Source organism: Protopterus annectens, chromosome 1.part1, assembly GCF_019279795.1.
Source record: "Protopterus annectens isolate FY-2018-M chromosome 1.part1, PAN1.0, whole genome shotgun sequence".
NCBI classification, from domain to species: Eukaryota; Metazoa; Chordata; order Ceratodontiformes; family Protopteridae; genus Protopterus; species Protopterus annectens.
Window position 1 is genome coordinate 824,533,540 of NC_056726.1, and position 25,000 is coordinate 824,558,539.

At 36.7% G+C, this 25,000-nt stretch overlaps 1 protein-coding gene across 1 annotated transcript in view; it reads right to left on the bottom strand.

The window, feature by feature from the left end:
• The window catches only part of LOC122815109 (microseminoprotein, prostate associated), a 97,775-nt gene that overhangs the window by 71,367 nt on the left and 1,408 nt on the right, over positions 1–25,000 (bottom strand). Inside the window, exon 2 of the mRNA XM_044087355.1 lies at positions 13,722–13,830. Coding sequence (XP_043943290.1) covers positions 13,722–13,830 — 109 coding nt within the window. The remainder of the gene's footprint in view (positions 1–13,721; positions 13,831–25,000) is intronic.

Sequence of the window (25,000 nt, forward strand, 5' to 3'; positions counted from 1 at the left end):
AGCATCAGAACTACTTATCTATGTGCTTGAACATTGCTTGTGACATAAATAAGACATCCCCCCCCCGTGGAATGGGTTTCCTGTCCATGTGAAGCAGAGTTTTTCCCCTAGCCATATTAAGCATAACCTGGATCAATGGATGGGAAATCGGAAACTCACCCCATGTCTAGCACCTATGTTTTGAATGGAGATAATTAGTCTGTAAATCATACCCTGACTTACATATACATCTTAAAATAACATGTAAAGCTCAGAATACTTGTAGGATGCATTTGTGATGCATGGCTAGGCATATAAAGGCTCCAATGGTTGTTAGCCTAGGATACGCCTATGAACTTATGAACTTCCACGGTGACTCAGAGATACCAGTTATGTTTTATTTTACCTATTTCTTGACTGGGTAAGCCATTGGACACAGGTGTCTCTTTTCAGGGGTGACATAGGAGCACTGGCTCATTAAGTAACTTGTTCAGGATCACACAGTAATAAATGATGCTGAATGGAGTCAAACGCTGTCTCTTGGGCAGCTCATTAACAGCCCAAAGCTTTAGTCCACTGTACTAACAGCCAGTTAGAAAATAGCTTATCTGGTCAGGAATTCAACCCAGAAAAAAAAGTTAAATATCACCTTATTTTATTTTGTTTATTTTATTTTACATTTGTTTACAGAGATAGTCTGACTGGGTGTGAGCCCATTTTCAGCGGAGGCCTGGGGAAAAAAGCTCTGCATAAAATACAAACCAGTATTATCAAGGACAAATTTACAGCAAAATTATCTCAGAGATACAATGGGATAGTACAACTGGTGCAACATTCTCAGTACAGTTTACAGTTAGATTACACACAACAATTTTTCAAGTAGGGATTTCAAAGCTGGCTAATATAAGGTGCTAACTTAAATAAAAATAGCTATAAAGTAAAGACTTAAAGCAGTTTGTTAAGAGTCAGGTCTGTCAAAGTTAATAAAACAGCATTGTAATGGCAGCTAAAAATACTATGGCATGTGGTAGTAGGAGGCTGTAGAGAGTTCCAGGGAAAGAAGCAGTGAATTGTGTAGTAATGGAGCTGCCTGCAGAATGTAGTGAGAGGTAGAAGTGATCTAGGGGGAATGTTTTATCCAGGATCATTACATGAGCAGAGCGAATTTTGCTGTTTTGTTATAGCATGTTTCACGTTTTCCAACGTCTGATTTTCTGAGGTTTGTGAGTATTGGTGAGGCATAGAGAAGTGTTGAGAGTAGATGTGTTCTTCTGATGGTGATTTTGGTACTATTAGTTAGGAATTGATTGTTTTTATGCAGGGTACCCAGTTTTTTGTGTACCTTTTAACAGTTTGAGATATACATTGATCAAATTGCATGTTATTGTCAATAAAGACACCTAGTAGTTTTGTCTGGGTAACTGCATTGATAGTTGTGTTGTCAGCGGTAGTTATGGACAATGTGAGTGGGGGATTTGTGGCTGTAGTAGGGTGGAAGATTATCAACTTGGTTTTATTAGGGTTAAGTATGAGTTTTGAGTCAATGAGCCATTTTCCAACTGCTTTGAATGATTTTTTTGTTCTGTCCTGTAGTTCCTGAAAGGAGTGGGATGCACATACTAGTGTGGAGTCATCTGCATATTGGACTAAGGTGGCTAGGGAAGTAGGTCTGTTTAGGTTATTAGTGAAGATATTAAAGACAAGGGGTCCAAGGATGGAGCCTTATGGGACCTCTAGTGTGACTGGGAGTAAGGAAGAGATGTCTTGCAGCCACTTTACAGCTTGCTGTCGACCAGTTAGGTAATTTTAGAACCAAGAGACAGTTGGTGAGCTGAGGTTTGGATAGCTAGAGCAGTTAGACGTTTGTGGTCGGAGACTGTGTCAAAATCTTTGGACATATTGAGGAATACTGAAGAGACGTGTTTACCTTCACTCCTGGGGGGTAATCCTTTTGTATGCCTGAACTTATTTATACCAAGTCCACAGACACACCAACATGAAGAACCTCTGTGAAAACAAATGCATCCCTGCCAGTCCACTGGTAGAAACCACAACAACAACATTAATTTTCTATGAAAACAGTGATCAGGGAGTTAAGCATTAACCTATGAAAACATGTCATAGGTGAATTGGTAGTCCACCAGATTACCTACAGGTTTATGTGCTGTGTGTATGAAAGTCAAACATGCAGCCTGGCACTGCACAAGCAAACAGAATTAATTCATTTTCAGTGAAAACTATTTAAAACACTGACTGTGGCTATTAGTATGACATTAAGTAATAAACTCATGAGATGATGATATAGTGATTTTACTAGAAAAGTTGGTCTAAGACTGAGCAGAATAAGAAGTACTAAAACCAAGCAAAGCTAACACAAAACAGGCACCAAAACAAAAAATCTGGGACATCCTTTGAAACAAAAAACACAGGTTAATTAGATAGCAAGCAATTTTGTCTTAACAAAGGTTAAAAAAACTTCATCAGAGTTTACTAGATGAAATGCATTAGGAATGCATAGCCTTAATTCTGGGCACTGAATTGAAAAAAATGTTGAATTAATTACCTGAGCTTGCTTCCTCTTCATTCCAAAGACATATGAATAAATATGATTTATTGGAAAACTTTAGAAAACTCCAACATTTCATAAATGTGCTGATACACATTTTGGAAAGTTATATTGACATTCTGAATATGGTATAGGTTCATAGGTGTATACTAGGCTAGCGACCACTTGGGCTCTTAAAAGCCTATCCGTGCAACACAAATGTGACCCACAAATATGATTTATATTTGATTTATAGGAGGTGATTTCCTGACTGCATCTGTCCATCAGAGACACAGAAGCCAGACCGGGGTGAATTTCTGATTACCTGACCTTTGGACCCATTTGCACTTGAAAAGGGATAGAGAGGAACTCTGCTTCAGATGGATGGGGGCCTACTCCAGAGAATGGGAATTATCTGAGAATCCTGTCCGCCTCTTTAACATGTCCTATTTATGTTGCAAGCAAACTTTAGGTCTTTTAATCTAGCACTTCTGATGCTGTTTGTTTTGTGGATGTGAAAAGGATTCATCAAAACAGGGTCCAGGGATGCCTTGTTTACCAGGCAAAGATCAGCTCTCAGAAGAATGTATGATGCCAAGTAAAGAGGCAGGGCCCTTTGAGACCACGTTCTTGGCTTTAGTGAGTGCAGCCAGTACATCACTATCATCATCATTAACCCCATTTTTACCATTTTCGACATGGGGTCGGGGTGTCATGTTAACTGTCACCATCTCTCTCGATTCAATGCTACACTCTTACCTTCTTCGACATTCATGCCTGACTGTCACAGATCTTCTCCCACACAATCCATCCACCTCTTTGCTGGATGTCCTCGTTTACTCTTACCTTCTTCCTGTCTGTCCCAAATCTTCCTCACCAGATTGTTTTCTGCTTTTCTGCACATTTGCCCAAACCACCGTAATCTGTTCTCTTTGATCTTTTCTGCAATTGGAGCTACTTTGGCTTCTGCTCTGATGCCCTCATTTCTTCATCTGTCCCAGAGTGTGCATCCTACCACCCTTCTCAGGCACGTCATTCCCATCACTTGTAGCTTTCTGATCTACTCTGCCTTTACTGCCCAGGTTTCTGTACCATACAGTAGTATGGGTCACACCACTGTTTTGTACACCTTACTTTTCAGCTTCTTTGGCATTCTTCTGTCATACATTACATCTCACAGATAGACCTCAGAAAGTGTGCGTAGGAAATAACTCCACAGATAGCATCACTCTTAATACTGGAGTTCCACGAGGATGTGTACTAAGTCCCTTGCTGTTCACCCTGTTAACACATGATTGTACAGCCAGGTACAATACAAATCACATCATCAAGTTTGCTAATGGCAAAATGGTGGTGGGCCTCATCACTAATGACGATGAAGCAGCATATAGAGATGAAGTGGAACAACTCATTACCTGTTGTGGAAATAACAACTTAGCACTAAATGTGAACAAGACAAAAGAGGTAATTGTGGACTACAGGAAAAATCGCAAGGAACATTCAACCCTCACCATCAAAGCAGAAACAGTTGAAAGAGTGAAAAGCACAAAGTTTCTGCAAGTGCATATCAATGAGGACTTGTCTTGGAACACGACTACAAATGCCATAGTCAAGAAAGCACACCAGCGGCTGCACTTTTTAAGAAGGCTGAGGACAGCAAATCTCCCATCAGCAGTTCTCACTACCTTCTACAGAGGTACGATAGAAAGCATCCTGATGAACAACCTCGTTGTATGGTATGGAAGCTGCTCTACCTCTGAGTGCAAATCTCTCCAGAGTGGTGAAGACAGCCGAGAGGATCATTAAGACCACCTTACCACCTATCCACGACTTGTACTTACACAGATGTCTCAGCAGGTCCAGAGGAATAATTAAAGACTGCACTCACCCTGCTTACAGACTGTTCCTGCATCTATCATCCGGAAAGTGCTTCCGAAGCATATGTTGCAGAACTATGAGATTCAGGAACAGCTTCTTCCCTAATGTCACCAGGCTGCTGAACTCTAATAACCACTACACTCCATGATGTCCAACTGGGTCAGTAGAAACTGTCTCAATATGTGCAAGAACCTGGTTACTAGTCTCAAATACTTAGTGCAATATTCACCATGGCTGTAACTTATAGGCCAGCCATCTAGGGCAGTAGCAATGCAGTAAAATAGCTCTTCTTTCAGTGCAATACATGCAAATTCATAAATTAACCATAATGCAATACTCTAAGGTCCATAGTGCAATACTCTAATGTTCACAGTGCAATACTCAATGTCTCTTTCTGTGCAAGGATCAATGCAATGTCTTAACCAAGTACCTGTGCAATACTAAAGTCTCATGCAAATAAATGTTCAGTTCAAAAAGTGTTAAAATGTGTTTCTAATTATGTGCAATATTAGTCTGTCAACCTGCATGTCTGTGATGTAATAGCCAGGTGTTACATGTGTAAATGTCTGTGAAAATAGTCTATATGTTGTCTGGAGATATGGAATTTCATTCAGTTTTTGCACTTGTGTGATTTCTGAAAGACAATTTTACTTTGACTTTTGACTTTGACATTCTGTACAAGTTGGCTGCAGCCCCTCTGATTCTAGCTTTGACCTCTTCATTCAAACTTCCCTTCTGCTCAACCACCCCTCCCAGATACTTGAAGCTATTAACCTGTTCCAATATCTTTCCTTCTATCTCAAGTCTCAGCTTTTTCTGAGTTCCCCAGTTTGCTGCCATTACCACTGTCTTTTCTGCACTTAGTTTCATCCCTTATGCCTTCAGTTTTGCATGCCACTCTCCTATCCTTTGCTGAAGTTCTGCCTGTAATGCCACATTTGTCTGCATACAGCAGCTTTATTGATTTGTCCCCTCCAACCTGTCTGTTACAGTGTGCAGTCAGTATGCTCCCTAGTTATAGCGGGGTCTATATTAAAAGCACGAACGTTTACTTACCCGAATACCTAAACGCCGACACATATTCCGCGAACCGCAAATACACCGAATGCCTTAAACAGCGAAATTCAAAAATTCGAAATGTCGTTGTCAAATCCCACTGCCTGCTACATACTACCTACACAAACAGACTAAATAAACTACATACATACACTAACCAAAACCCTACTTCTAACCCTAAACTAAACCCTACTTCTAACCCTACACTAAATCTTGCATATACTACCATGTATGCACTTAACTTAACCCACACCCTAACCCTAAGGTTCATAACTATTGCACACTTACCTTATGGAGCTATACCACAGAAGGGCCAACCATGACACTTCGATGTTTTCGATTTCATGCTTCAGGATGATCCATGTTTTTGCGGTTCGATGAAGACGTGTCTGCGCTTAGGTATTCGTGTAAGTAAACGTTCTTTCTTTTAATATAGACCCATTATAGCCAGTGCATGCTCCAGATTTATAGCCAGAACATGCTCCCTAGTTATAGTTAGAGGGGATATATTTGAGGGTATTATTGGGGGATGCTTGGGGTGAGGGGGGGGGTAAAGTTGGAACTGAATTTGTCCACTAACAGGTTCGCTATATTGCCAGGGTTGTTGAATGTGTCACCATTAACCACCAGTTCAGCACATTGCTGTATGCTGCCCTTGAGGTTTCTGACAAAGCTGTAACTTAGTTGGACATAATGAGTAAGCAAACTGAATTAGATACATAAATAAATACACTTTACTGATGAACTTTCTTGTTAGTCACTTATCAGAACATATAAAAGTAACATAAAATATAACATTTTTTAAAAAAACACAGAAAATTATAAAACGAGAAATGCTCAAAGACTCAAGGTTAGATTTTATGATGAAAAAATATAGCAGGCTAAAATCTACATCTAGTGCAGTAAATAAAGATATTTTTCATCACCTTAATGTTTTTTATGGTCAAGCCCTGGCCATCAGAGGTAGCCGAGGCTAGAGTGAATTGTGAAGTGATGGTCACAGCCATGTATTTGTTAATCATTTATTATTTCAGTTTATATATGTACATCAGCATTCAGCATGGTATCAGACTGCCCGAGATGACTTATTCCTTGGATACCATAAGCTGCCTAGCTGTGGTCCCAGACTTTGTTCTCCTGTTAATAACAGCCTGATCTTACTGGACCAGTTGTGCACTGTCATTAATTTTTACCTCCAAATCGTGCTTCAGAAATGTTTAGTTACCCACTTATAATGTAACATGGCTGAGTTTTAGCTTCACACTGAAACCAAACAAAGGCTGCTGCAACACTGTATTATAAAATAGCAATGCATATTCAAGACACCCTACTAACTAATGAGCCACAGATACAGTGATCATACTCCATAGCATAATAGAAAAGATTTACTGTATAATTCCAATTAGAGACTCAATGGTTGTGCATAATATAAACTGTATACAAGAAGCTCAAAAGATAATTGGGCCTTATGTATAACCGCAGCTCCAAATAAAATGTTATCTTGATTTTTATGGAGTGTGTCAAATTCATAATCAGGGATATGCTGTATTATAGGATGTCATCGCTTTCTGTGGTACCTACATTTCTCAGATTTGCATTGTGCCCACATAGCATCTCAGGTTTAGTAGTATCTCATGATACAGCATACATTGCCATCTATGCAATCTGTACAAATGTATTATGTTTATAATTACTTGCATGTATGATGTATCTTTTTCTCTATTTCATACTTGTATCATTATAATTACTTGATTACTGTTGGGCACATTTCTTCATGTTGTTTTTTTGTCTTAAATTTTTCATACTCATGCAAAATTGTGTAATCTTTCTATATATGTACACTATGAAATTGTCCTTTGTTATTTTTGTGTAACCTATTACTGTATAAATTGTAATTGTTTTTTCCTTGGAGCTTTTCTCCTCGAGTCCCCACTGAAAATGGGCCTGTGCACAGTTGGACCAACCGGTTAACAAATGTGAAATAAATAAATAAATCTATCATTACTTAAGTGTACAAAACTGAGAGAATCTTCAGTTTTCGCTGCAAAGACAGCAACCCCTCCTTGCTAGAACAGAGTGCCTTCCATGCATTCATAACAACAGGAGTTGTGGGGGCATACCTCTTAAATTCTTAGCTCAAGAAATCTGGGCAAAGCCCAAAGTAAGGGGGGACAGAGGCCCAAAAATAGGGACAGATTTTAAATTTAGAAAGTTGATAGAAAAACAAATTGAGTTAGCATGCATTTTTCTGAGGGATATGAAGTCAGAAAGTCAAATGTCTGACATTATTTAGTATCTTCAGTCTTTGACGGTGTGCCAGAAAACCAGAAATTTTAAGAGGAAAAGACCAAAAATATGAAGCAAAAATCTGGACAGTTCAGAAGTATGGCATATCCATATTTGTTAGTGAATATATTGTTTCATAACAAGGAAGTAAATGAACTTATACTGTAGAAGGGAAAGCATTGTTGTAAAGATGTTTAGTGTTCTTACATTTTAATACAGAAAGGTTTGTAAAGAACTCAAGAGATATAATGAAGTAAGCTATAAAATTATGTAGGCTGAGAGATATTGGTAGTGTATAGGAGGGTAGTAGTAATAGCATATGAGTAAGAGAGCGGGGTTTAGGATTAGTTTTGTCTAGGCTGCCTGTTCCAAACTGGTGTATCTGCAAGGTTTATAACTTAGGTATATAGGGAATGCTTGAGAAGGGTAGAGCAGTGGAAGGGGGCAGTTAAAGAAAGATAAAGATGTGAAGTTGTATTTAAGAGAGGGATGAAGAGGGGTATATTGACTTGTGTCTGAGTGAAAGTTGCTATGGGTGTAATGATTCAAGTGCAGGAGGGGCAAAGTGATAGGTAGTAAGAAATCTGTGCTTTCACTAGGGGTCTCAACCTAGCAATGAACATGAGCCTGACCAGGATTGGGTAAGGTATTGTTTTAGCTAGATTTTATAGATTGGGAGTTTGTTAGTCATTTTTACTTGTGTAGAGATGGTGTTCCAGAGTTTGGAGATGTAACTAGAATATGGTCAGTCCCGATTCATAAGTTCATAGGTGTATACTAGGCTAATGACCACTAGGGCCCTTATAAGCCTAGCCATGCATCCTAAATGTCACCGACAAATTTAATTTATATAGAGTGTGATTTACTGGTTGCCGCTGTCCATCAGAGACATAGGCACCAGACCAGGGGTGAATTTCCAGTTGCCCATCGATTGGTCCATGTTGTGCTTAAATACGATTAGGGAGGAACTCGGCTTCACATGGATGGGGGGCCTGTTCTAGAAAATGGTATTTCTCTGAGAAGCATATCTATCACTCTAATATGTCCTGATGAATTATTTGTCTATCACTCTAACATGCCCTGATGAATTATTTGTCTATCACTCTAACATGTCCTGATGAATTATTTGTCTATCACTCTAATATGTCCTGATGAATTATCTGTCTATCACTCTAACATGTCCTGATGAATTATTTGTCTATCACTCTAACATGTCCCGATTAATTATTTGTCTATCACTCTAACATGTCCTGATGAATTGTCTATCACTCTAACATGTCCTGATGAATTATTTGTCTATCACTCTAACATGTCCTGATGAATTATTTGTCTATCAGTCTAACATGTCCTGATGAATTATTTGTCTATCACTCTAACATGTCCTGATGAATTATTTGTCTATCACTCTAACATGCCCTGATGAATTATTTGTCTATCACTCTAACATGTCCTGATGAATTATTTGTCTATCACTCTAACATGTCCTGATGAATTATTTGTCTATCACTCTAACATGTCCTGATGAATTATTTGTCTATCACTCTAACATGTCCTGATGAATTATTTGTCTATCACTCTAACATGTCCTGATGAATTATTTGTCTATCACTCTAACATGCCCTGATGAATTATTTGTCTATCACTCTAACATGTCCTGATGAATTATTTGTCTATCACTCTAACATGTCCTGATGAATTATTTGTCTATCACTCTAACATGTCCTGATGAATTATTTGTCTATCACTCTAACATGTCCTGATGAATTATTTGCTTTATTAGTGCTTAGCAGAAATTTATCACCTGAACAAAGCTCTTTGTAGGGGGTCGTAGGGCAATAGTGTATTTTTTAATGCAGAGCTTTTTTTTCCTGGATAAAATATCAGTTTGTAATCTACAAATAGTTTGAGAGTATGTTTGTTAGTTGTTGAACTTTAGCCAGTTTTGCTGTTTTTAAGGCTTTGCAGTGGTGAGTTGAGTGCACGGTGTTGGGAGAAAATTGAGCTACTTTGTTGCAATAGGAGGCAAGTTTGGATTTCAGGATAGTGCTTATGTTTGTAAGGATAGGTAAAGCATATAAGAGGGTTGGAAGCAAATAGGATGAGGTTAGGGTTTTTCTTGCTGTGTCCGAAAGGTACTGTTTGGGTCTTTAAAGGGAGCCAAGTTTCTGGTGAGTCTTTTTAATTGTTTGAAGAACATGTTGATCAGATTTAAGGTTGATGTCTATTACAATGCCCAGTAATTTAGAGTATGGTACTACCTCAATTGTAGTATTATTTGCAGATGTAAGTAAGAAAGATTGTTTTTTATTGATAATGTTTTGAGGTGAATAACATCAGTTTTTTTTTATTAGGACTGAGGAACAGGTTTGAAATTTTCTGCCAGGTTTCAGTTGAAGAGAAAGAAATGTGAGTGTTTTCTTGGAGTTTGGATATTGTGAGGACTGTACATATTAAAGTTGAATCATCTGCATATTGTACTTGATTTGCTTGGTCTATGGCAGTGTAAAGATTGTTTATAAAAATATTAAAGGGATTGGGTCCTATATAAAGCCCTGAATGACCATTATGTTAACTGTGAGAGAGGAGGAGAGGTCCTGTTACCACTTGACTGCTTGTTGCCTTCTAGATAGATAACTAAGGGACTACGTAAAGCAGGATTGAAAGAGACCTATAGAAGCAAGTTCAATGTATAAATGTTGGTGACGTACAGTGTCAAAAGTTTAGATAAGTCTAGGACCACAGTTGGCACTAAGTTACCATTGTTCCTATGCTGGTTAGTAGTGCTAATGAAGTGAAGCAGAGCAGTGGTTGTGTTGTTATGGGGTCTGAAATCATGCTGTCTTTCAGAGTATATTATTTGAATTTAGGTGCTGTAGAAGCTGAGCACAGATACATTTTTTCCAAGTATTTTTGATAGGGAGAGAGGATTACTATGGGTCTGTAGTTATTAAACTCTCTAACTATGTCACCTTTGTATAAAAGTATAAACGTGTATTTTTTTCAGATAGAAGAAACATATTTTTTGGATATAGATCTATTTATCAATATAGCAATTGGAAAAGCAGTTCCGTCTGCAGCTATTTGTAAATAGTATGAGGAGGGATAATCATTAACTCAGGTTGGTTGGCTTTGACTTATGTAGGAGCTGTTTAATGGTGGAGGTAGGTACTGTGTTGAAATCAAATAGAAGAGGATGTTTAGTAGAGGCTGCAGGTACTGCAAGAGTAGTGGAGGTAGTAATGCTTGTGAGTGACATTATTGTCTGTATAAAATAGCTGTGTGTGGGGATAGTTTGGCTTGGATGTAAAAGTTTGTTTATGGATGTCCAGAAGAGATTTGGGTTGTTTTGATGATTATTTTGAAGAATGTTAAAACAGATTTTCTTGTCATGTTTTATTTGGTATTTTGTCCTATTCCTTAGGTACCTAAAAAGTTGGTATATATAGTAAACTCTTAGTTAACCGGCAGCCAGGGGATTGGTAGATGCCGGATAACTGTAGTTTCCAGTTCCTTGAGAGTTACTATCAAAAATAGGCCTGACTAATGCTATACACTATACTATTTATTTGGTTTGACTTGTTCTCAGGTTGCGGAGAGAGGGAATTTATTCCTATCTTCCTTTTTACAACTCTAAAACTCTAAAAACATAAGGTATGTTTTTGTGTGTGTGTGTGTGTAAAACACATGAAATTTGTACTGTATTTCTTCAATTTTTTTTTTGCTGGTTGCTTGAGTTCTGGTTAACTGAGAGTTTATTGTATTTTGTGTTCTATTTGTGTGCCACTCTTTCCAGGCATTGCTACACTGGAGCATTAATGTCTTAGTTTCCTTTGTTAACCATTGTGCAGTATTGGATATGATTCTTTTGGTACATACTGGATCAAGGCTATTGAAAGTTTTAGGAATATCTCTTTGAAATGTGTGACACCAGAGTGTTGTTGAAGTGTATGACAGCAGGTCTAAAAGATTTTTAAGCATAGCTTTTAGTATTTTCTAGTCCTATTCTGATAATGTTTTGATAAAAGTGTCTTTGGTCAAAGTTTTTTGAGTAGGTAGTGATGGTCACTTAGGCTGTCTGGAAGGCTACCATCTGTCCTAATTTTTTTGTATGTTAGTAAGGATCCAATCTAAGGTTGACTGCTTGACAGCCCATTTGTGGACTCTAGTAAAGATGTCTGTGACTGTAAAGCTGCATAGGTTTATAGAATCAGATGGGGTGTTGCTATAGATTAGCTGTCAGTCCATGTTTAAATCCTTAGTATTACTGTTTCATGTGGAATATGTTGTAATACCCAGTATAGGATATTTTCCTCTGTGGTAATGTTTTTACCTGGTGGGATATGTGTGTATATATAAATATATATATATATATATATATATATATATATATATATATATATATGTGTGTATGTGTGTGTGTGTATGCAGCTAAATAAGGCATTTTCCTGTCATTGATTTTGAGGTGTAAGTATGTTCCTTATCTGTTGAAAAAAATAAATATATTTAACAGATGTTGCTAATTGTGGGTGAAGCCACAGCACCAACATTACTATACTGATATATTGGATATCAAGTAACCACAACAAAGTGCAAACCCAAGCTGCGTATCAAAGATTTGTTTTGAAATAGGAAACTAAAGCATTATGAGGGTTGTCAGTTTTAATATATTCTTTACACTTCATAGAGGTTCAGTTTCTTAAATTGTGTTCAGGTTTCAAACTATTGTAGTTGCAGTTTTGGTGCAGATGAGATATGTGTGAATATCACTGTCAACAGGACTGTTGCACCATTATGTCTGTTAATGACAATACTAGGGGTGATGCTTCCCTTTGTATCACCAGCAGCACAACTAATCATATACTTTGTATTCTGTAAAACTTAGCTTTATGCTCTTAGGTCAGGAATGAGGTGTCACCATGATTTTATAATGAGATTTATTTTCTGTGGGAGAAGGATACTTATGTTGGCATTACAAACTGAGCTGACTGTCAAACTTTATTTACCTTACTGGTCCTGACTTCTTCTCTGAAAACTATGCTTTCAGACAGATGTTTTTAGAGTTGTTACTTGTTTGAGCAGCAATAACAGTCTTTGAATACAACCACTTTCTGTAATAATGTGCTGCATGCTGTATGGCGTGTGCTGCGTGCTGATTGCCATGTGCTGCATGCTGTATGCCGTGTTCTGCGTGCTGTATGCCGTGTTCTGTGTGCCATGTGCTGGACAGGAATTATCTACTTCCACTACATCAGCCACACCCTTATGATGTGCATCTGACTGTGTATTGCTGTCGTTTTACACATGTTCTCAAAATATGATCTCTCCACATTCCCCCAACACTTTGACTCCACAAGTCAACTTTTCAGACTGCGCCCCTCCCCTTTACAAATTCTTGCATCTGCCACTGTGTATTTATGAAGTCCAGAAATCTCTGTGTCTGTAGATTTGAGGCCATGTAGGATTCTCAAACTATACAGGGGTAATTAAAGTTTCCTATGAGTAAGGTGCTAGGATGGATGGTAAATGTCTCCAGTAGGTCTAAGTATGGATTGTGTGCTTATTGGGACATGAAGAGTGACCTATAGCTGGCTAGGATGTGGTACAGGATGTTGTCTATGGTGAGCTACAAGTGCAGGAACTCCAGCATATCATCCTGTTTGACCAACCAAGACATATGCTTGTTATTGATGTATACTGAGACACCTCTACCTGAAACACATTTACTGCAGCTGCTGAGAAATGTATTTAGGTTCGCAGGTGAATACTAGACTAAATGCATTGAAGGGCCTTTTTTAAGCACCTTTATTAAATTATCACTTAAGACATAGGTGAACATAAATTAATAGAAAAGAGAACAAACCATTTTTAACATTTTTTCAGTTTAATAATAACCCAATCTCAGAATCAAACTGTGTACCTTGTGAGATGAAGAACTTAACCATTATGCCAAAACCAACTGTATAGCAAGTATACTTACATTTTGCAACAGCCCACTCCTTCTGGGTGGAGACAGGTACACAGCATACAGTCACTGCTCATCCAGGACTCCCCAATCTTGTAATCTCTTCCAGCATACTCACAGACAGCTTAAAGGTAAAAATGAATTTCATTATTTTTGGTTACTTGTTAAAAAAAAAAAAAAAGTGCGTATTACAGATTCTTATGAAAGACTTCAAGACTTAACTGGTTTAAAGCTGGTGAATGGCTAATGCATCCCTAGCTACATGCACACAGCTATTCCTCTCCTTCCCTTAGGATACTATGTCAGTCAAGAGTTTCTCAGCAGATAACTTGCACTGTGAGTATCAATGGATGATGTGTAACTCGTCCTAACTCAGCAACTCTATTACTGTTGGTTTAGTGGTACATTACATACTTTGGGATTGAAATGGTCTCTGTTCGAGCACATATATAATATGTAGGGTGCAATAATAATGAATTTGTGTCCAGCATGTATAACCTTGGGGTAATCCTTGATACACTTAAAGAGCAAGTATCATGTACTATTAGGCCCTCATATTTTCAACTTAGACTCATTGTCCTTATTACGCAGCATACTCCATCAGAGGACTTGCTTGTAGAAGGTAGTTTATGTCATGATTTCTTCCCCCCCTAGAATACTATAAGTCCTTGTGCCTGGGACTGCCTTATTTGGAACCTGATTTCTTGCAGCTAGTGCAGAATTCTGCTGCCCAGCTACTCATTGGTGCTTCTCATTGCCATACAGACAACTAGGGAACTATATGCACTGTGCTGGTCATCCAGAGAGGTCCCTGGTTGGATGTATGGGCCCACTTCACCTCATGGTTCTGGTTTGTCTCACTCAAATGACACAATCACCCTCACCTTAAACAGTTGCTTTTAATGTACCATCTTGTCCATACCCTCTTAATCCATCGACTTGGGGTTGCTGATTGTTCCAAGACTGTGGTGTGAGGCTTTGTGTACTTACCATATTGTCTTTCAGGCTCCTCACCTTTGTAGTTTACTGCCACAGTGCCTTACAATACACTGCACTGAGAATACCTTAAAATAATCATTTTGAGCTTTGTATTACATTTTATATTTGTCTTATTTGCCTTTTACATCTTTTTCCTACTCATGGATCACTTTGTTTTTTTCTGTGGGTACATTTTATTTCTTAAGTCATGTGCTGCAGTTAGACCACAAAGGTGAAGCCTGAGTGCTTTAATGAAAGTACAGGTGGATACATATTATAAAAAACACACCCCACAAGTAATGATTGCTAGTAGACTTTGACCTTCAGTTTATTATTATTATTATTATTATTATTATTATTATTATGTTGTTGTTGTTATTATTATTAATAATATACTCTCATACAGTTCATACAGCTTGTGACTGAATATTCTTTTCAAAAATACTAACACACACCCACACACAGGACTTGATTACTGAGTATTTTAAGATGTAAGAGTCCTTGCATATTATCAAAACAACATTTGTATTTTTAATTTACATTTAGACATGAAGGATTTAAATTACAGTATGAGAATTAAAGATATGAGCTGCAAATGATTATTATCCTGTCAATTCTGGTTCTGTGACCGTGATCTCATCCCTTAAACAGTGCTCTGGATCAAGCCTGAAAAAATACCAGATATAATAATAAAATTCAGAAGGAAACAACATCAGAAATGTAAGAGAAATGTGTACTGGTTAAAGTCATAGCATTTGCTGTGGTGTACAAAATATTCAGGTCTTAATTTTGTACTTAATTATCAGTAATGTAAGATAAAAAATGAGCAATAGTGTCTGTTAGTTGTTTTTCCACACACTTAGCAAAACTGAAGTACTATGAGATGAAGAACTTAAACATCATGTCAAACAGATCACCTGTCAAAACCCAATATTGTGAACTGCAAATAATAAAAGGAGTTTTGGTTATTACAGAATTTAGTCATAGAACTCTGTTGCTCTATTTTTTGTTCCTTGAACTTCCTTCAACAACTGAATCTTAATCCATAAGGTTATCGTATTTATTATAATGAGTTCTGTATGTTGATTGACTGTGCAAATTTGATTTGTGGTATAAGCAGTTTTGTTTCATGTTTTTTTTTATCTATTTACACTGTGTTTAGAGTTCAGCTACTTACATAAATGTGAACTTTGACTTCACCATAGAACTATCACTTTTTCCCAGCTTTGCTGCAAGTGCTTCTTATATGGACCAGATAAAACATGGAAACCATCTCCAGGACCAGAGAACCCTGCTATTCAACAAGTAATAAACATATTCACATTATTCATGTATGCCATTACTACGCAAATGCAGGCTTGTAATGTTTCATTAAAGTAATATATTATTTTGTAATACTCCCTGTATTATAATGGCACCCAAGTCTTTTTACTCAATGAAGACAAACCCCTTATTTGATGCCTTACATCTAAGACAAGCTAATTAATTGAAAACTATAGTGGTGACACCTCTTTCTAACAAAAGGCAGTGCTGCTTTTTACCACTATAAGTCTATACTGTCTATTAGTGTCATAATAGTTCATTGTCTAGCTGACCCACTTTTGTATATACCACAGGGGAATTATATAGGGTATCATCTTCAATACACAGACTAATGAACTGTGTTCCAACACAGTATATTGCAAGTACCTGTGTGGCCCCAGAACATATTGGTGGTAAGCATCTATACTCATAACAAAAACGGCAACCTAAAACATACCTTCCATACATACATACATACTCAGCCAACAGCACTTAAATTGATGTGGAGTCTCAAAATGAGTTATTGGGAATCCTTAACAACCAACTAAAATTTGATAAGCTCCTCCATCAAGCCCTCAAAAAACACACATGAAACTTGGCTCCCTGTATTGTGCTAAGCAATACCTCACAGATAATGAGTCACTAGCAACTGGTTCAGGCAAATAAAACGGTAGACTCCAGATGAAATGTGTATTTAATGGATAAAATAAAGCGCTTTTCGTCCAATATGTTAACTTGAACTTCTTCAGATAAACTCCCAGATAATGCCAGAAAATCCATTGCCAGATCATAACTACTCCCATCTCTTCTCTGTGCATTTTCTGTTCTTACTAATCTTAACAAAATTGAAAACAAATGAAATTAGAAACATTATAACAAAGTAGCTTAATTTGCTGCACACTACCCATATGAAGTCCATCATTGCACATCCTTAAAAGAGCTAAACTGGCTAGAATTACCAATTCACTTATGCTATTTCCAGTTTGAAGCAGAACACAATCTTATCCATATGCCAGCAAAATGCCCTACACTCCACAACACACTGCAATACTACTACTGCACCAGAGACCTGCACGCTAGCAACAAATCCTTCCTGGTTATCACCACCAAGTCCATCAACAAGGCAGGGGGCTCCTTATATTCCAGTTACTTCTCAAAATGTGGAATTCTATCACCCTCAGACTCAAACTGACAGACAGGGTAATATATTTCAAAACCCATCTTAAATAATACCTGAAGACCTGGATTTGTACATGTTTCACACCTGGACACCCTAACCTAAATAATTACAACTGCATGGTTCCATCTCTCGGAACATCCTTGATAGGCTCTTTATGCAGAGAATATTTCTCTCCCTCCTCCTTTACCATTTACTTTAGATAGACTCCCTTTGCCATCCATCTCTATCTTGCTCCGTCCTTTTTCAACTCTCCCTGTCTACTTTTCACTTTGACTAACTAACCTCCACGGAGATTGCTCTTCCAGTATATGAAAACTTATTCCTATTTATTTATCTTTTCATAAATATTTTACATTCTTAAGAATAGATCACAACACTCCCATCGTGTGTATAAACAATATTCCTATACCTATGAGTACCATATCTGTATGTATTACTGCAATTCAGCTGCATAAATGAATTAATATTATGTTAAAAATGGTTCTAAAATCTATGTTACAATTTCATGTAAGGATATTTGGTGTTAGCTGTACTACTGTGCAAATGCTCTGTGTTAATATGTTAAACATCGCTGTTTCTAAGCTACAATTTTTGTAAATATTAATGTTATGTGAACCATTTTTATATTTTATGCTACAAATCTATATAAATATATGGTTCTGTGGAACTTTTCTCCCCAGACCCAATGCTCAAAATTGAGCTTTTCTGCTCAGTCAGATTTTCTCTGTCTATATATATATATATATATATATATATATATATATATATATATATATATATATATATATATATATATATGGTTCCATTTTGAATCATCGAATGTTCAGAAAGTCGAAATTCTGATCATCGAGACAAGAACATCGATGTTCAGAACATTGAAGGTTTAAAGTGGAAGTGCCAGGTAAGTGAAATTGTAGAATTTTGGGTGTGTATGCAGGGCAGCAAGGTGCCCTGCATGTTGTGTGTGTGTGTGTGTGTGTGTGTGTGTGTGTGTGTGTGTGTGTCATCTGAGTGTTGGCATTGCAGGTAGGGTATGGGAAATCTCCCATTTAGCGCTACCGCATATAGCAGTAAATGGGAGATTTCCCTTACCCCACTGTAGTGCGATATCGGAGTTGGAATATTAAAGTAGGGGGGTGCAGCGGTGTAAAGCCCCCCTGCAAAAAATGTTTTTTGTTTTTGTGTAGTTCATTTTGAACCTTCGATGTTCTGAACATCAATGTTCTGGTCTCGATGATTAGAACGTCGATGTTCTGAACATTCGATGATTCAAAGTGGATATATATATATATATATATATATATATATATATATACATATATATATATATATATACATATATATATATATATATATATATATATATATATATATATATATATATATATATATATATATATATATATATATATGGGTCTAGGACTATTCACTGAAAGCACATTTCACTGAAACACATTTGACTGTGTACAATTCACTGAAAACACAATTCAATGAAACACATTTCACTGAAAGTTCTATATGGCCTCTTCCCAACTGTAGTACAACCCTAGAGTTAGTTTATATAGGTTCATGGGGGTATGGGGGGTACTGCCCCCCACATTGGGGAGTGTGGGAGGCATAGCCCCCCACCTATTTTAAATATTTTGAACTATATACATGGATACTTGCAATTGCAATAAGGTACTCTTTTCTGAACATAATATATATCCAAACTATGTGTAGGGCTACTCCCCCCCACACCCTGCAATGTGAGAGGTGGGCCCTCCATACCCCCCTTACTATATGTACTAACTCCAGGGTCACACTACAGTGGGGAAAAGGCCATATATAACTTTCAGTAAAATGTGTTTCAGTGAATTGTGTTTTCAGTGAATTGAGCTTTCAGTGTTTTGTGCAGTCATTTGACTTTCAGTGAAATGTGCTTTCAGTGAATAGTCCTAGACCCATATATATATATATATATATATATATATATATATATATATATATATATATACATAAATTAGTGTTTGTTTGTATGTGTTTATAAAATGCCTTTATCTGCCGGTTGGTTGTTTGAAAGATGTCACTTGGTTATGCATCATATTATAGATTCATAAATTAATAGATGTAAATCCCTACATATATGCAGTCAAATATGATTTTTAATTATATTTTACTTCCTCCTCTTAAAAAAAATACATTATTGAGAACCTATTTATATGTTTAAAAAACTCTCCATGACTGCAGTAAAGTTCTGTAATCAACTTACTAGAGACAAAACCAAGAAAAACTTTGACCTGCTGCAGAATGATGTCACAAACTAATAATAATTTCACAAGGGAACAGTGTTAGAAATGTAAGAGAAATGTGTGCTATATGGCATTATGGCATCTATTACTGTACACAAAATATTTGTGACATAATTTAGTGCTTATTTATCAATCATTTAAGGGAAAAAAGTGAGTATCTGTTGTATCCTCCATATTTAGTAAAACAGAAGCTTTAACTGGTTTGCTGCTTCAACAGAGAAAATTAATAAACAGCACAGTATCACAAATAGTATGTGTATCTGCTGAAGTACATCTCAGCTGATTTTTCAAGAACATCACAGATTTTAACTTAAGTGTAAAATTTCAAGCATTGTGTAAATAAAATTAAAGTAAAATGAAAACATACACAATACAGATAATTAGTAGACACCATACATGGAAAGGCAACTGTCTGTACACCTTCCTTTAATGTTTGCTTTTATTTTTACAGAATATATAGCTTGCCTGTCTTTTCCAACTATTGACCTGTCCTCATATGTCAAAACCTCTAGCAATCAATTTTCTCAGCCTCTTGCAGTCTTACTTGGTACATGTTCAGTTTCTTATTGCTTAGTGAACAACTTTTTACCCTATCCAAAAACATAACCAACATTACAAGCACTGTATCATTCCAGGCATTATAAATCAAATGTCTTACTGGACTGAAAATGCATATTGATACAAATATTTGGTTTAAACCGAAATGGCACACATCTTCACTTAAAACATGTCAGTGCTCACTGAGCTGAGTCCACATACCAAGATTGTGAAGAACACACTGAGGTCATACCTAACAGCATTCTGTACTCTCCATTTATTTTACATGTGATAAATACATTTATCTATACATGTAGCAACATCTGTATCTATATATGTATTTTATACATACATAACAACATGTACTCTGGCTCAAGCAAGGGGTGCATTACTCAAATGGACAGGTGCCTAGAGTTGTAGGTATCCTTTGGACACAGAATCAGGTTTATTCTTAATGGTGTCCACTAGCAATACTGTACTAGCACAATACGAAAGCCCACAACATGCATTGAGTGACCAGCCCACCAAAGTTATTCTACCCTGCTAGATTCAAGTAGGAACATAGTCACCAAATAGTTTGACATCTTACCTGACTCAAAGTAGAAGCATTGACCGAAGGCTCAGTATTCACATTGTTACTCCCTTCTGAATGGTCAGTGTGCAGTGTGGTACACAAACAAATATAGTGACCACACACATCATAGACTGCTGTTCTAACTTCACACTCTGGATAGCAGAAAGTCAGGGTGGGAAATGTTTCAAGCAACTCATGGAGTAGCAACAATGTAGCAGTTCCTATAACTGGTTGCTTAAATGATTTTTGTCATATTTTTAAAAAGGAAACGATGTGACTTAAAAGTATAATAAACTAGAGAAAAATGCAGATGTTGGTAATTTCAGATTTTTTTTCATTGAAGCTCTCTGATGAAGTAAATGAAAAGAGATGAAGAGACACAGTATTACAGAAAGAAAGAAAGTACAGATTTTATATTGTATTTCAGTACAAAAACAATCAGTAGAGACATTGATTTATGATATTCAAAAAATAAAATTCTGTTTTCATCAGATGAAATTCAGAAAGTATAGCCATATTTTTCATGTATAATTTCTAGCCATTACTGTGATGTAATTATAATTTTCTTGTGTACACACAGACACACACACACACACACACACACACACACACACACACACACACATATATATATATATATTTGTGCGTGTGTGTCACATGCACACATATGCAATATTAAAACAGATTGTAGGGACAGAACACTCAGTAAAGCAGTCTGACAGTCGTGTAAGTAATAAATACAAGAATAGTACAGAGGTGTTGATGAGTAAATATTCTAGCATACATGCGCGATATTCCATAAATACCATATCCCATGTTTTTTCCAAAACTCAGACAGCAGAAATGCGGGATTTAAAGATATTTTTCTAGGAAAAATGGAAAACTGGTGTCCTCTGGACCAGTTATGTACACCTAATCTGTTCTTATCTGCATAGAGAATAGTCTGTTTTTATTAATTTCAGACTCTGAATGAGCTAAATGAATAAAAACTTTTTCACGACTTGCAGTTTTTATTTCTCTGTACTGGGTCAGTCAGCTTGATCCATAGTGTGTATAACATATGACACGGGTGACATGTGACACATGACATGAAATTGTACAGTCTGGAACATGCAACGAGTATGTGTTTGCCTGTGTGATCCATGTTTTGCTGACACTGTACTTTCCTTTTAACAGTACTCATCACTCACAATTTCATTCTTGACCACACTACCCATGTTGTGTGCACAAAGTACCCCATCATGCATCACTTGCCTCTGTAACACACTCCTCCAAATGCCAACTGCATTTTATACTTGTCTTCTCTGCTCCCTGCCTCTTAAAACATAATCTGGTACTATTTAGGTGAATATACGGGCTACCCACATTATGTGCCATATCAGTGTGCGTGGTCTAAATCTGGTGCACTTTTGCACAGCTGGGTATCATGTTCCCAGTCCCTCTTTGTACTGTATCAGCATGCAGGTGCTCTATTCACTGTGAGCCTGTAAACACTCTGAGCTGGTACTTTGTGTTCCTCACTTCCATCTCAGTGCAATGAGCAAAAATGGCAGAAGTACAGTTCTGCTTTGTAATTGCACCATTTCCATTTATGTGGCCAAACAAGACATTCTTGTTACAAAAGAAGTTGAATGTCCAAGAATCAGGCTGCATGATAAATTGTGAAAAAAAAATATTTTCAATTAAAAATGCTGCTCCTGGACTTCCAATTGTAGATTAAACTTCTCTGGAGCATAATATAGAATGTCATGTTATTGTTGTAAATATGCTGTCATGTTTTCTTTTAGGCACTGTAAATTATTTTGATGTAAAATGTTAACTGCAACTGATTGAATGTTTGGTTACTAACACATTGCACCTATACTGGGTAGTATTTGTTATCATGGCCAGAATAAGGTAACATGATTGAACTATTATAGATTCATTCTGTAACAATAATCATAGAAAAATGTATTCTATATGCTTCAAACTAACTTTCAAACCATAACAAGTCTTTTAGTAATACTGAAAACAAAAATGTCATGTTTGTGTTATTCTAAAGTAATATCAATACATGTAGTTGTTTTTTTAAAACCATGAAATTTGTTTAGAAAACACAGTATAAGTAAAAGTATATAAAGCAATTATATTATGCATTATTAATCAGTGTTATGTATGTTGTAGTAATAAATCACATAATGTGTTGCTACTACAGGCTTTTAATATTAGATGTTCTGCAGTGAATGTAGTGGAGCTTATGGGTGTAATTCATTAATTCATTATGCTAACTCCTACTCCAAATTTAGGTTATGCATAAAGATATGACTGGAAGATCACAATGCTTGAATTCCCAACACCTCATTCCACTGCATACATAAGCTGCTTTAGTTTGGGTGATACAAAATTCCATTATGCATATGAAGAGATTTAACTTATGCAGATCTTAAAACACACCCAGTGGTAGGAAAGCTAATGAAGAATTCCAGGAAATCTTGAAGTACAGGCCATCAGGCAACAGTCTATTACTGGTGGCTACCCCCATTACCTGCTAGCATACACAGCCCCCTACACCAGCTTCTAAATTTGTTGCATGGTGATCACAATATTCTTTTATCTGTTGGTGGAGTTGTTGAGCTGTCCCTACAGCAGTGTAACCCAGTGCTCAATGACTTGGTGACCTTTGCCTACCTCCCATTTCACCAGTTAGCAACTGATGATCATTTGGTGTGCCTGCTGTAAGGTAAAGTAGTGGAGTGTTTTGTCATTATACTGTGTTTGCTTACAGCAGGCACACCAAATGACCTTCAGTGTGCCTGCTGTAAGGTAAAGTACTGGAGTGTTTTGTCATTGTAATGTGTTTGCTTGTATTTCTTATCTTTTCAATCTGTCTGTAGTGTAGAGGTTTTTCCTGGAATGTGTTGGTGTGCCATGCTTTCCAGGTCTTGTCGCTAAGTATCATTAGTTGCCTACTGTTTTTAGATAGCCATGTTGATGGAGTACGTTTAACTGTTTTTCTCCTAATGGGAGATTGTTTGTTCAGTATATTGGTAAAGGTTTTGTTAAATTTGAGGGTGGCTTCATCAAAAGCAAGATGTTTTAAGATATTCCAATTGTATTTCTTGAGAGTAAAGATGAAACTGTCTATATTAAAACTGGATAGGTTATGCACATTCTTGTATGTGTGATTTTCTATAGGACTGCATACAAGCTAGTTCACAAAATTGGGCAGGTGGTCACTTAGGTTGTCAGACAGTGTGGATAGTTATAGCTATTACTGGGTTTAATTGAGAAAATCCAATCTATGGTAGAGGCCTTAGAGGAGGGCTTGTTATATTTTGTTGATATATCAATGAGATGAGAGAAACCATACAGGTTAATACTGGTAATGGGGGATATCAGATACAATTTTAATCTAGTCTATGTTAAGGTCCTCAAGGATGATGGCTTCTTGAGGTATATTGGTAGATGCCCAGGGTAGTATGTCCCCTGCTGTGCTGATGTTACTGCCAGGGTAAATATATAAGGTTATGATACGTATGGTCTTATAAGAATTTAGTTTGAGTAAGGCGGTAAGAATATCTAAATTATTTAATTTTTCTGAGAAAGGGATGTTCAGGTATTTGGGGTATATAATACATATCCCACCTTTTTTTTGGATATATGGTTAAATATCTCAGTCTGTTAGCACTGGCATTTAAAAATCATAGCAGATAGTCAGAAAGAGGTGCACTTTCTTATTTTTTTTCAGAAGTTTGATACAAGTTCACATAGATTTAGTGGTAAGGAGTCTTTGCATAGGATTAGTTTAGTTAGTTAATAATGTATGCATACCTAAACAGTTTTACCTATATGAAAACAAATCAATAAATCAAGGCAGACAAAGAAATATAACAGCACAATTCACAGTATCAGACCATGAATAGCTGACCTAGATGGATTCAGGCTGCTTGAAATAGTGAAATACTACAGCAATGTTGTGCACAGTTCCCATTTGCGCCTTTGGTAATGCAGGTAGGAAGCATCACTCTGGATAAAGAGTAGTGCAAACTGGTATGAAAACAGATATTAAATATGTTACTTACTTAGTTTAGTCCTTATAGTCTTTGTGTGTGTGAAATCTGACTAGGGCTTGCAAAAGGTGCTTGTGTATAGAATATTCAGGATAAACCAGTGTGCTGGAGTCATTACTGACTAAAGAAACAGGAGAGCCAGAACAGGGTCTGGCTGCCACGTGACTCTGAATTGGATTAAATGAATAAACAGAGAACTCATGAGTTCCGGAATATTATATCACCTAGTGCTCTGTCAAATCTCTTATTTTTATTTTCAGAAGTGGGTAGAAAGAAATGAACTTTTTACTCAAACCTTTTTAAACAGAAAGTCACCATGCAGGATCTACATTAGCACTCATGATGTGATATATTGATTGCTTTTCCTTAATAATATTACACAT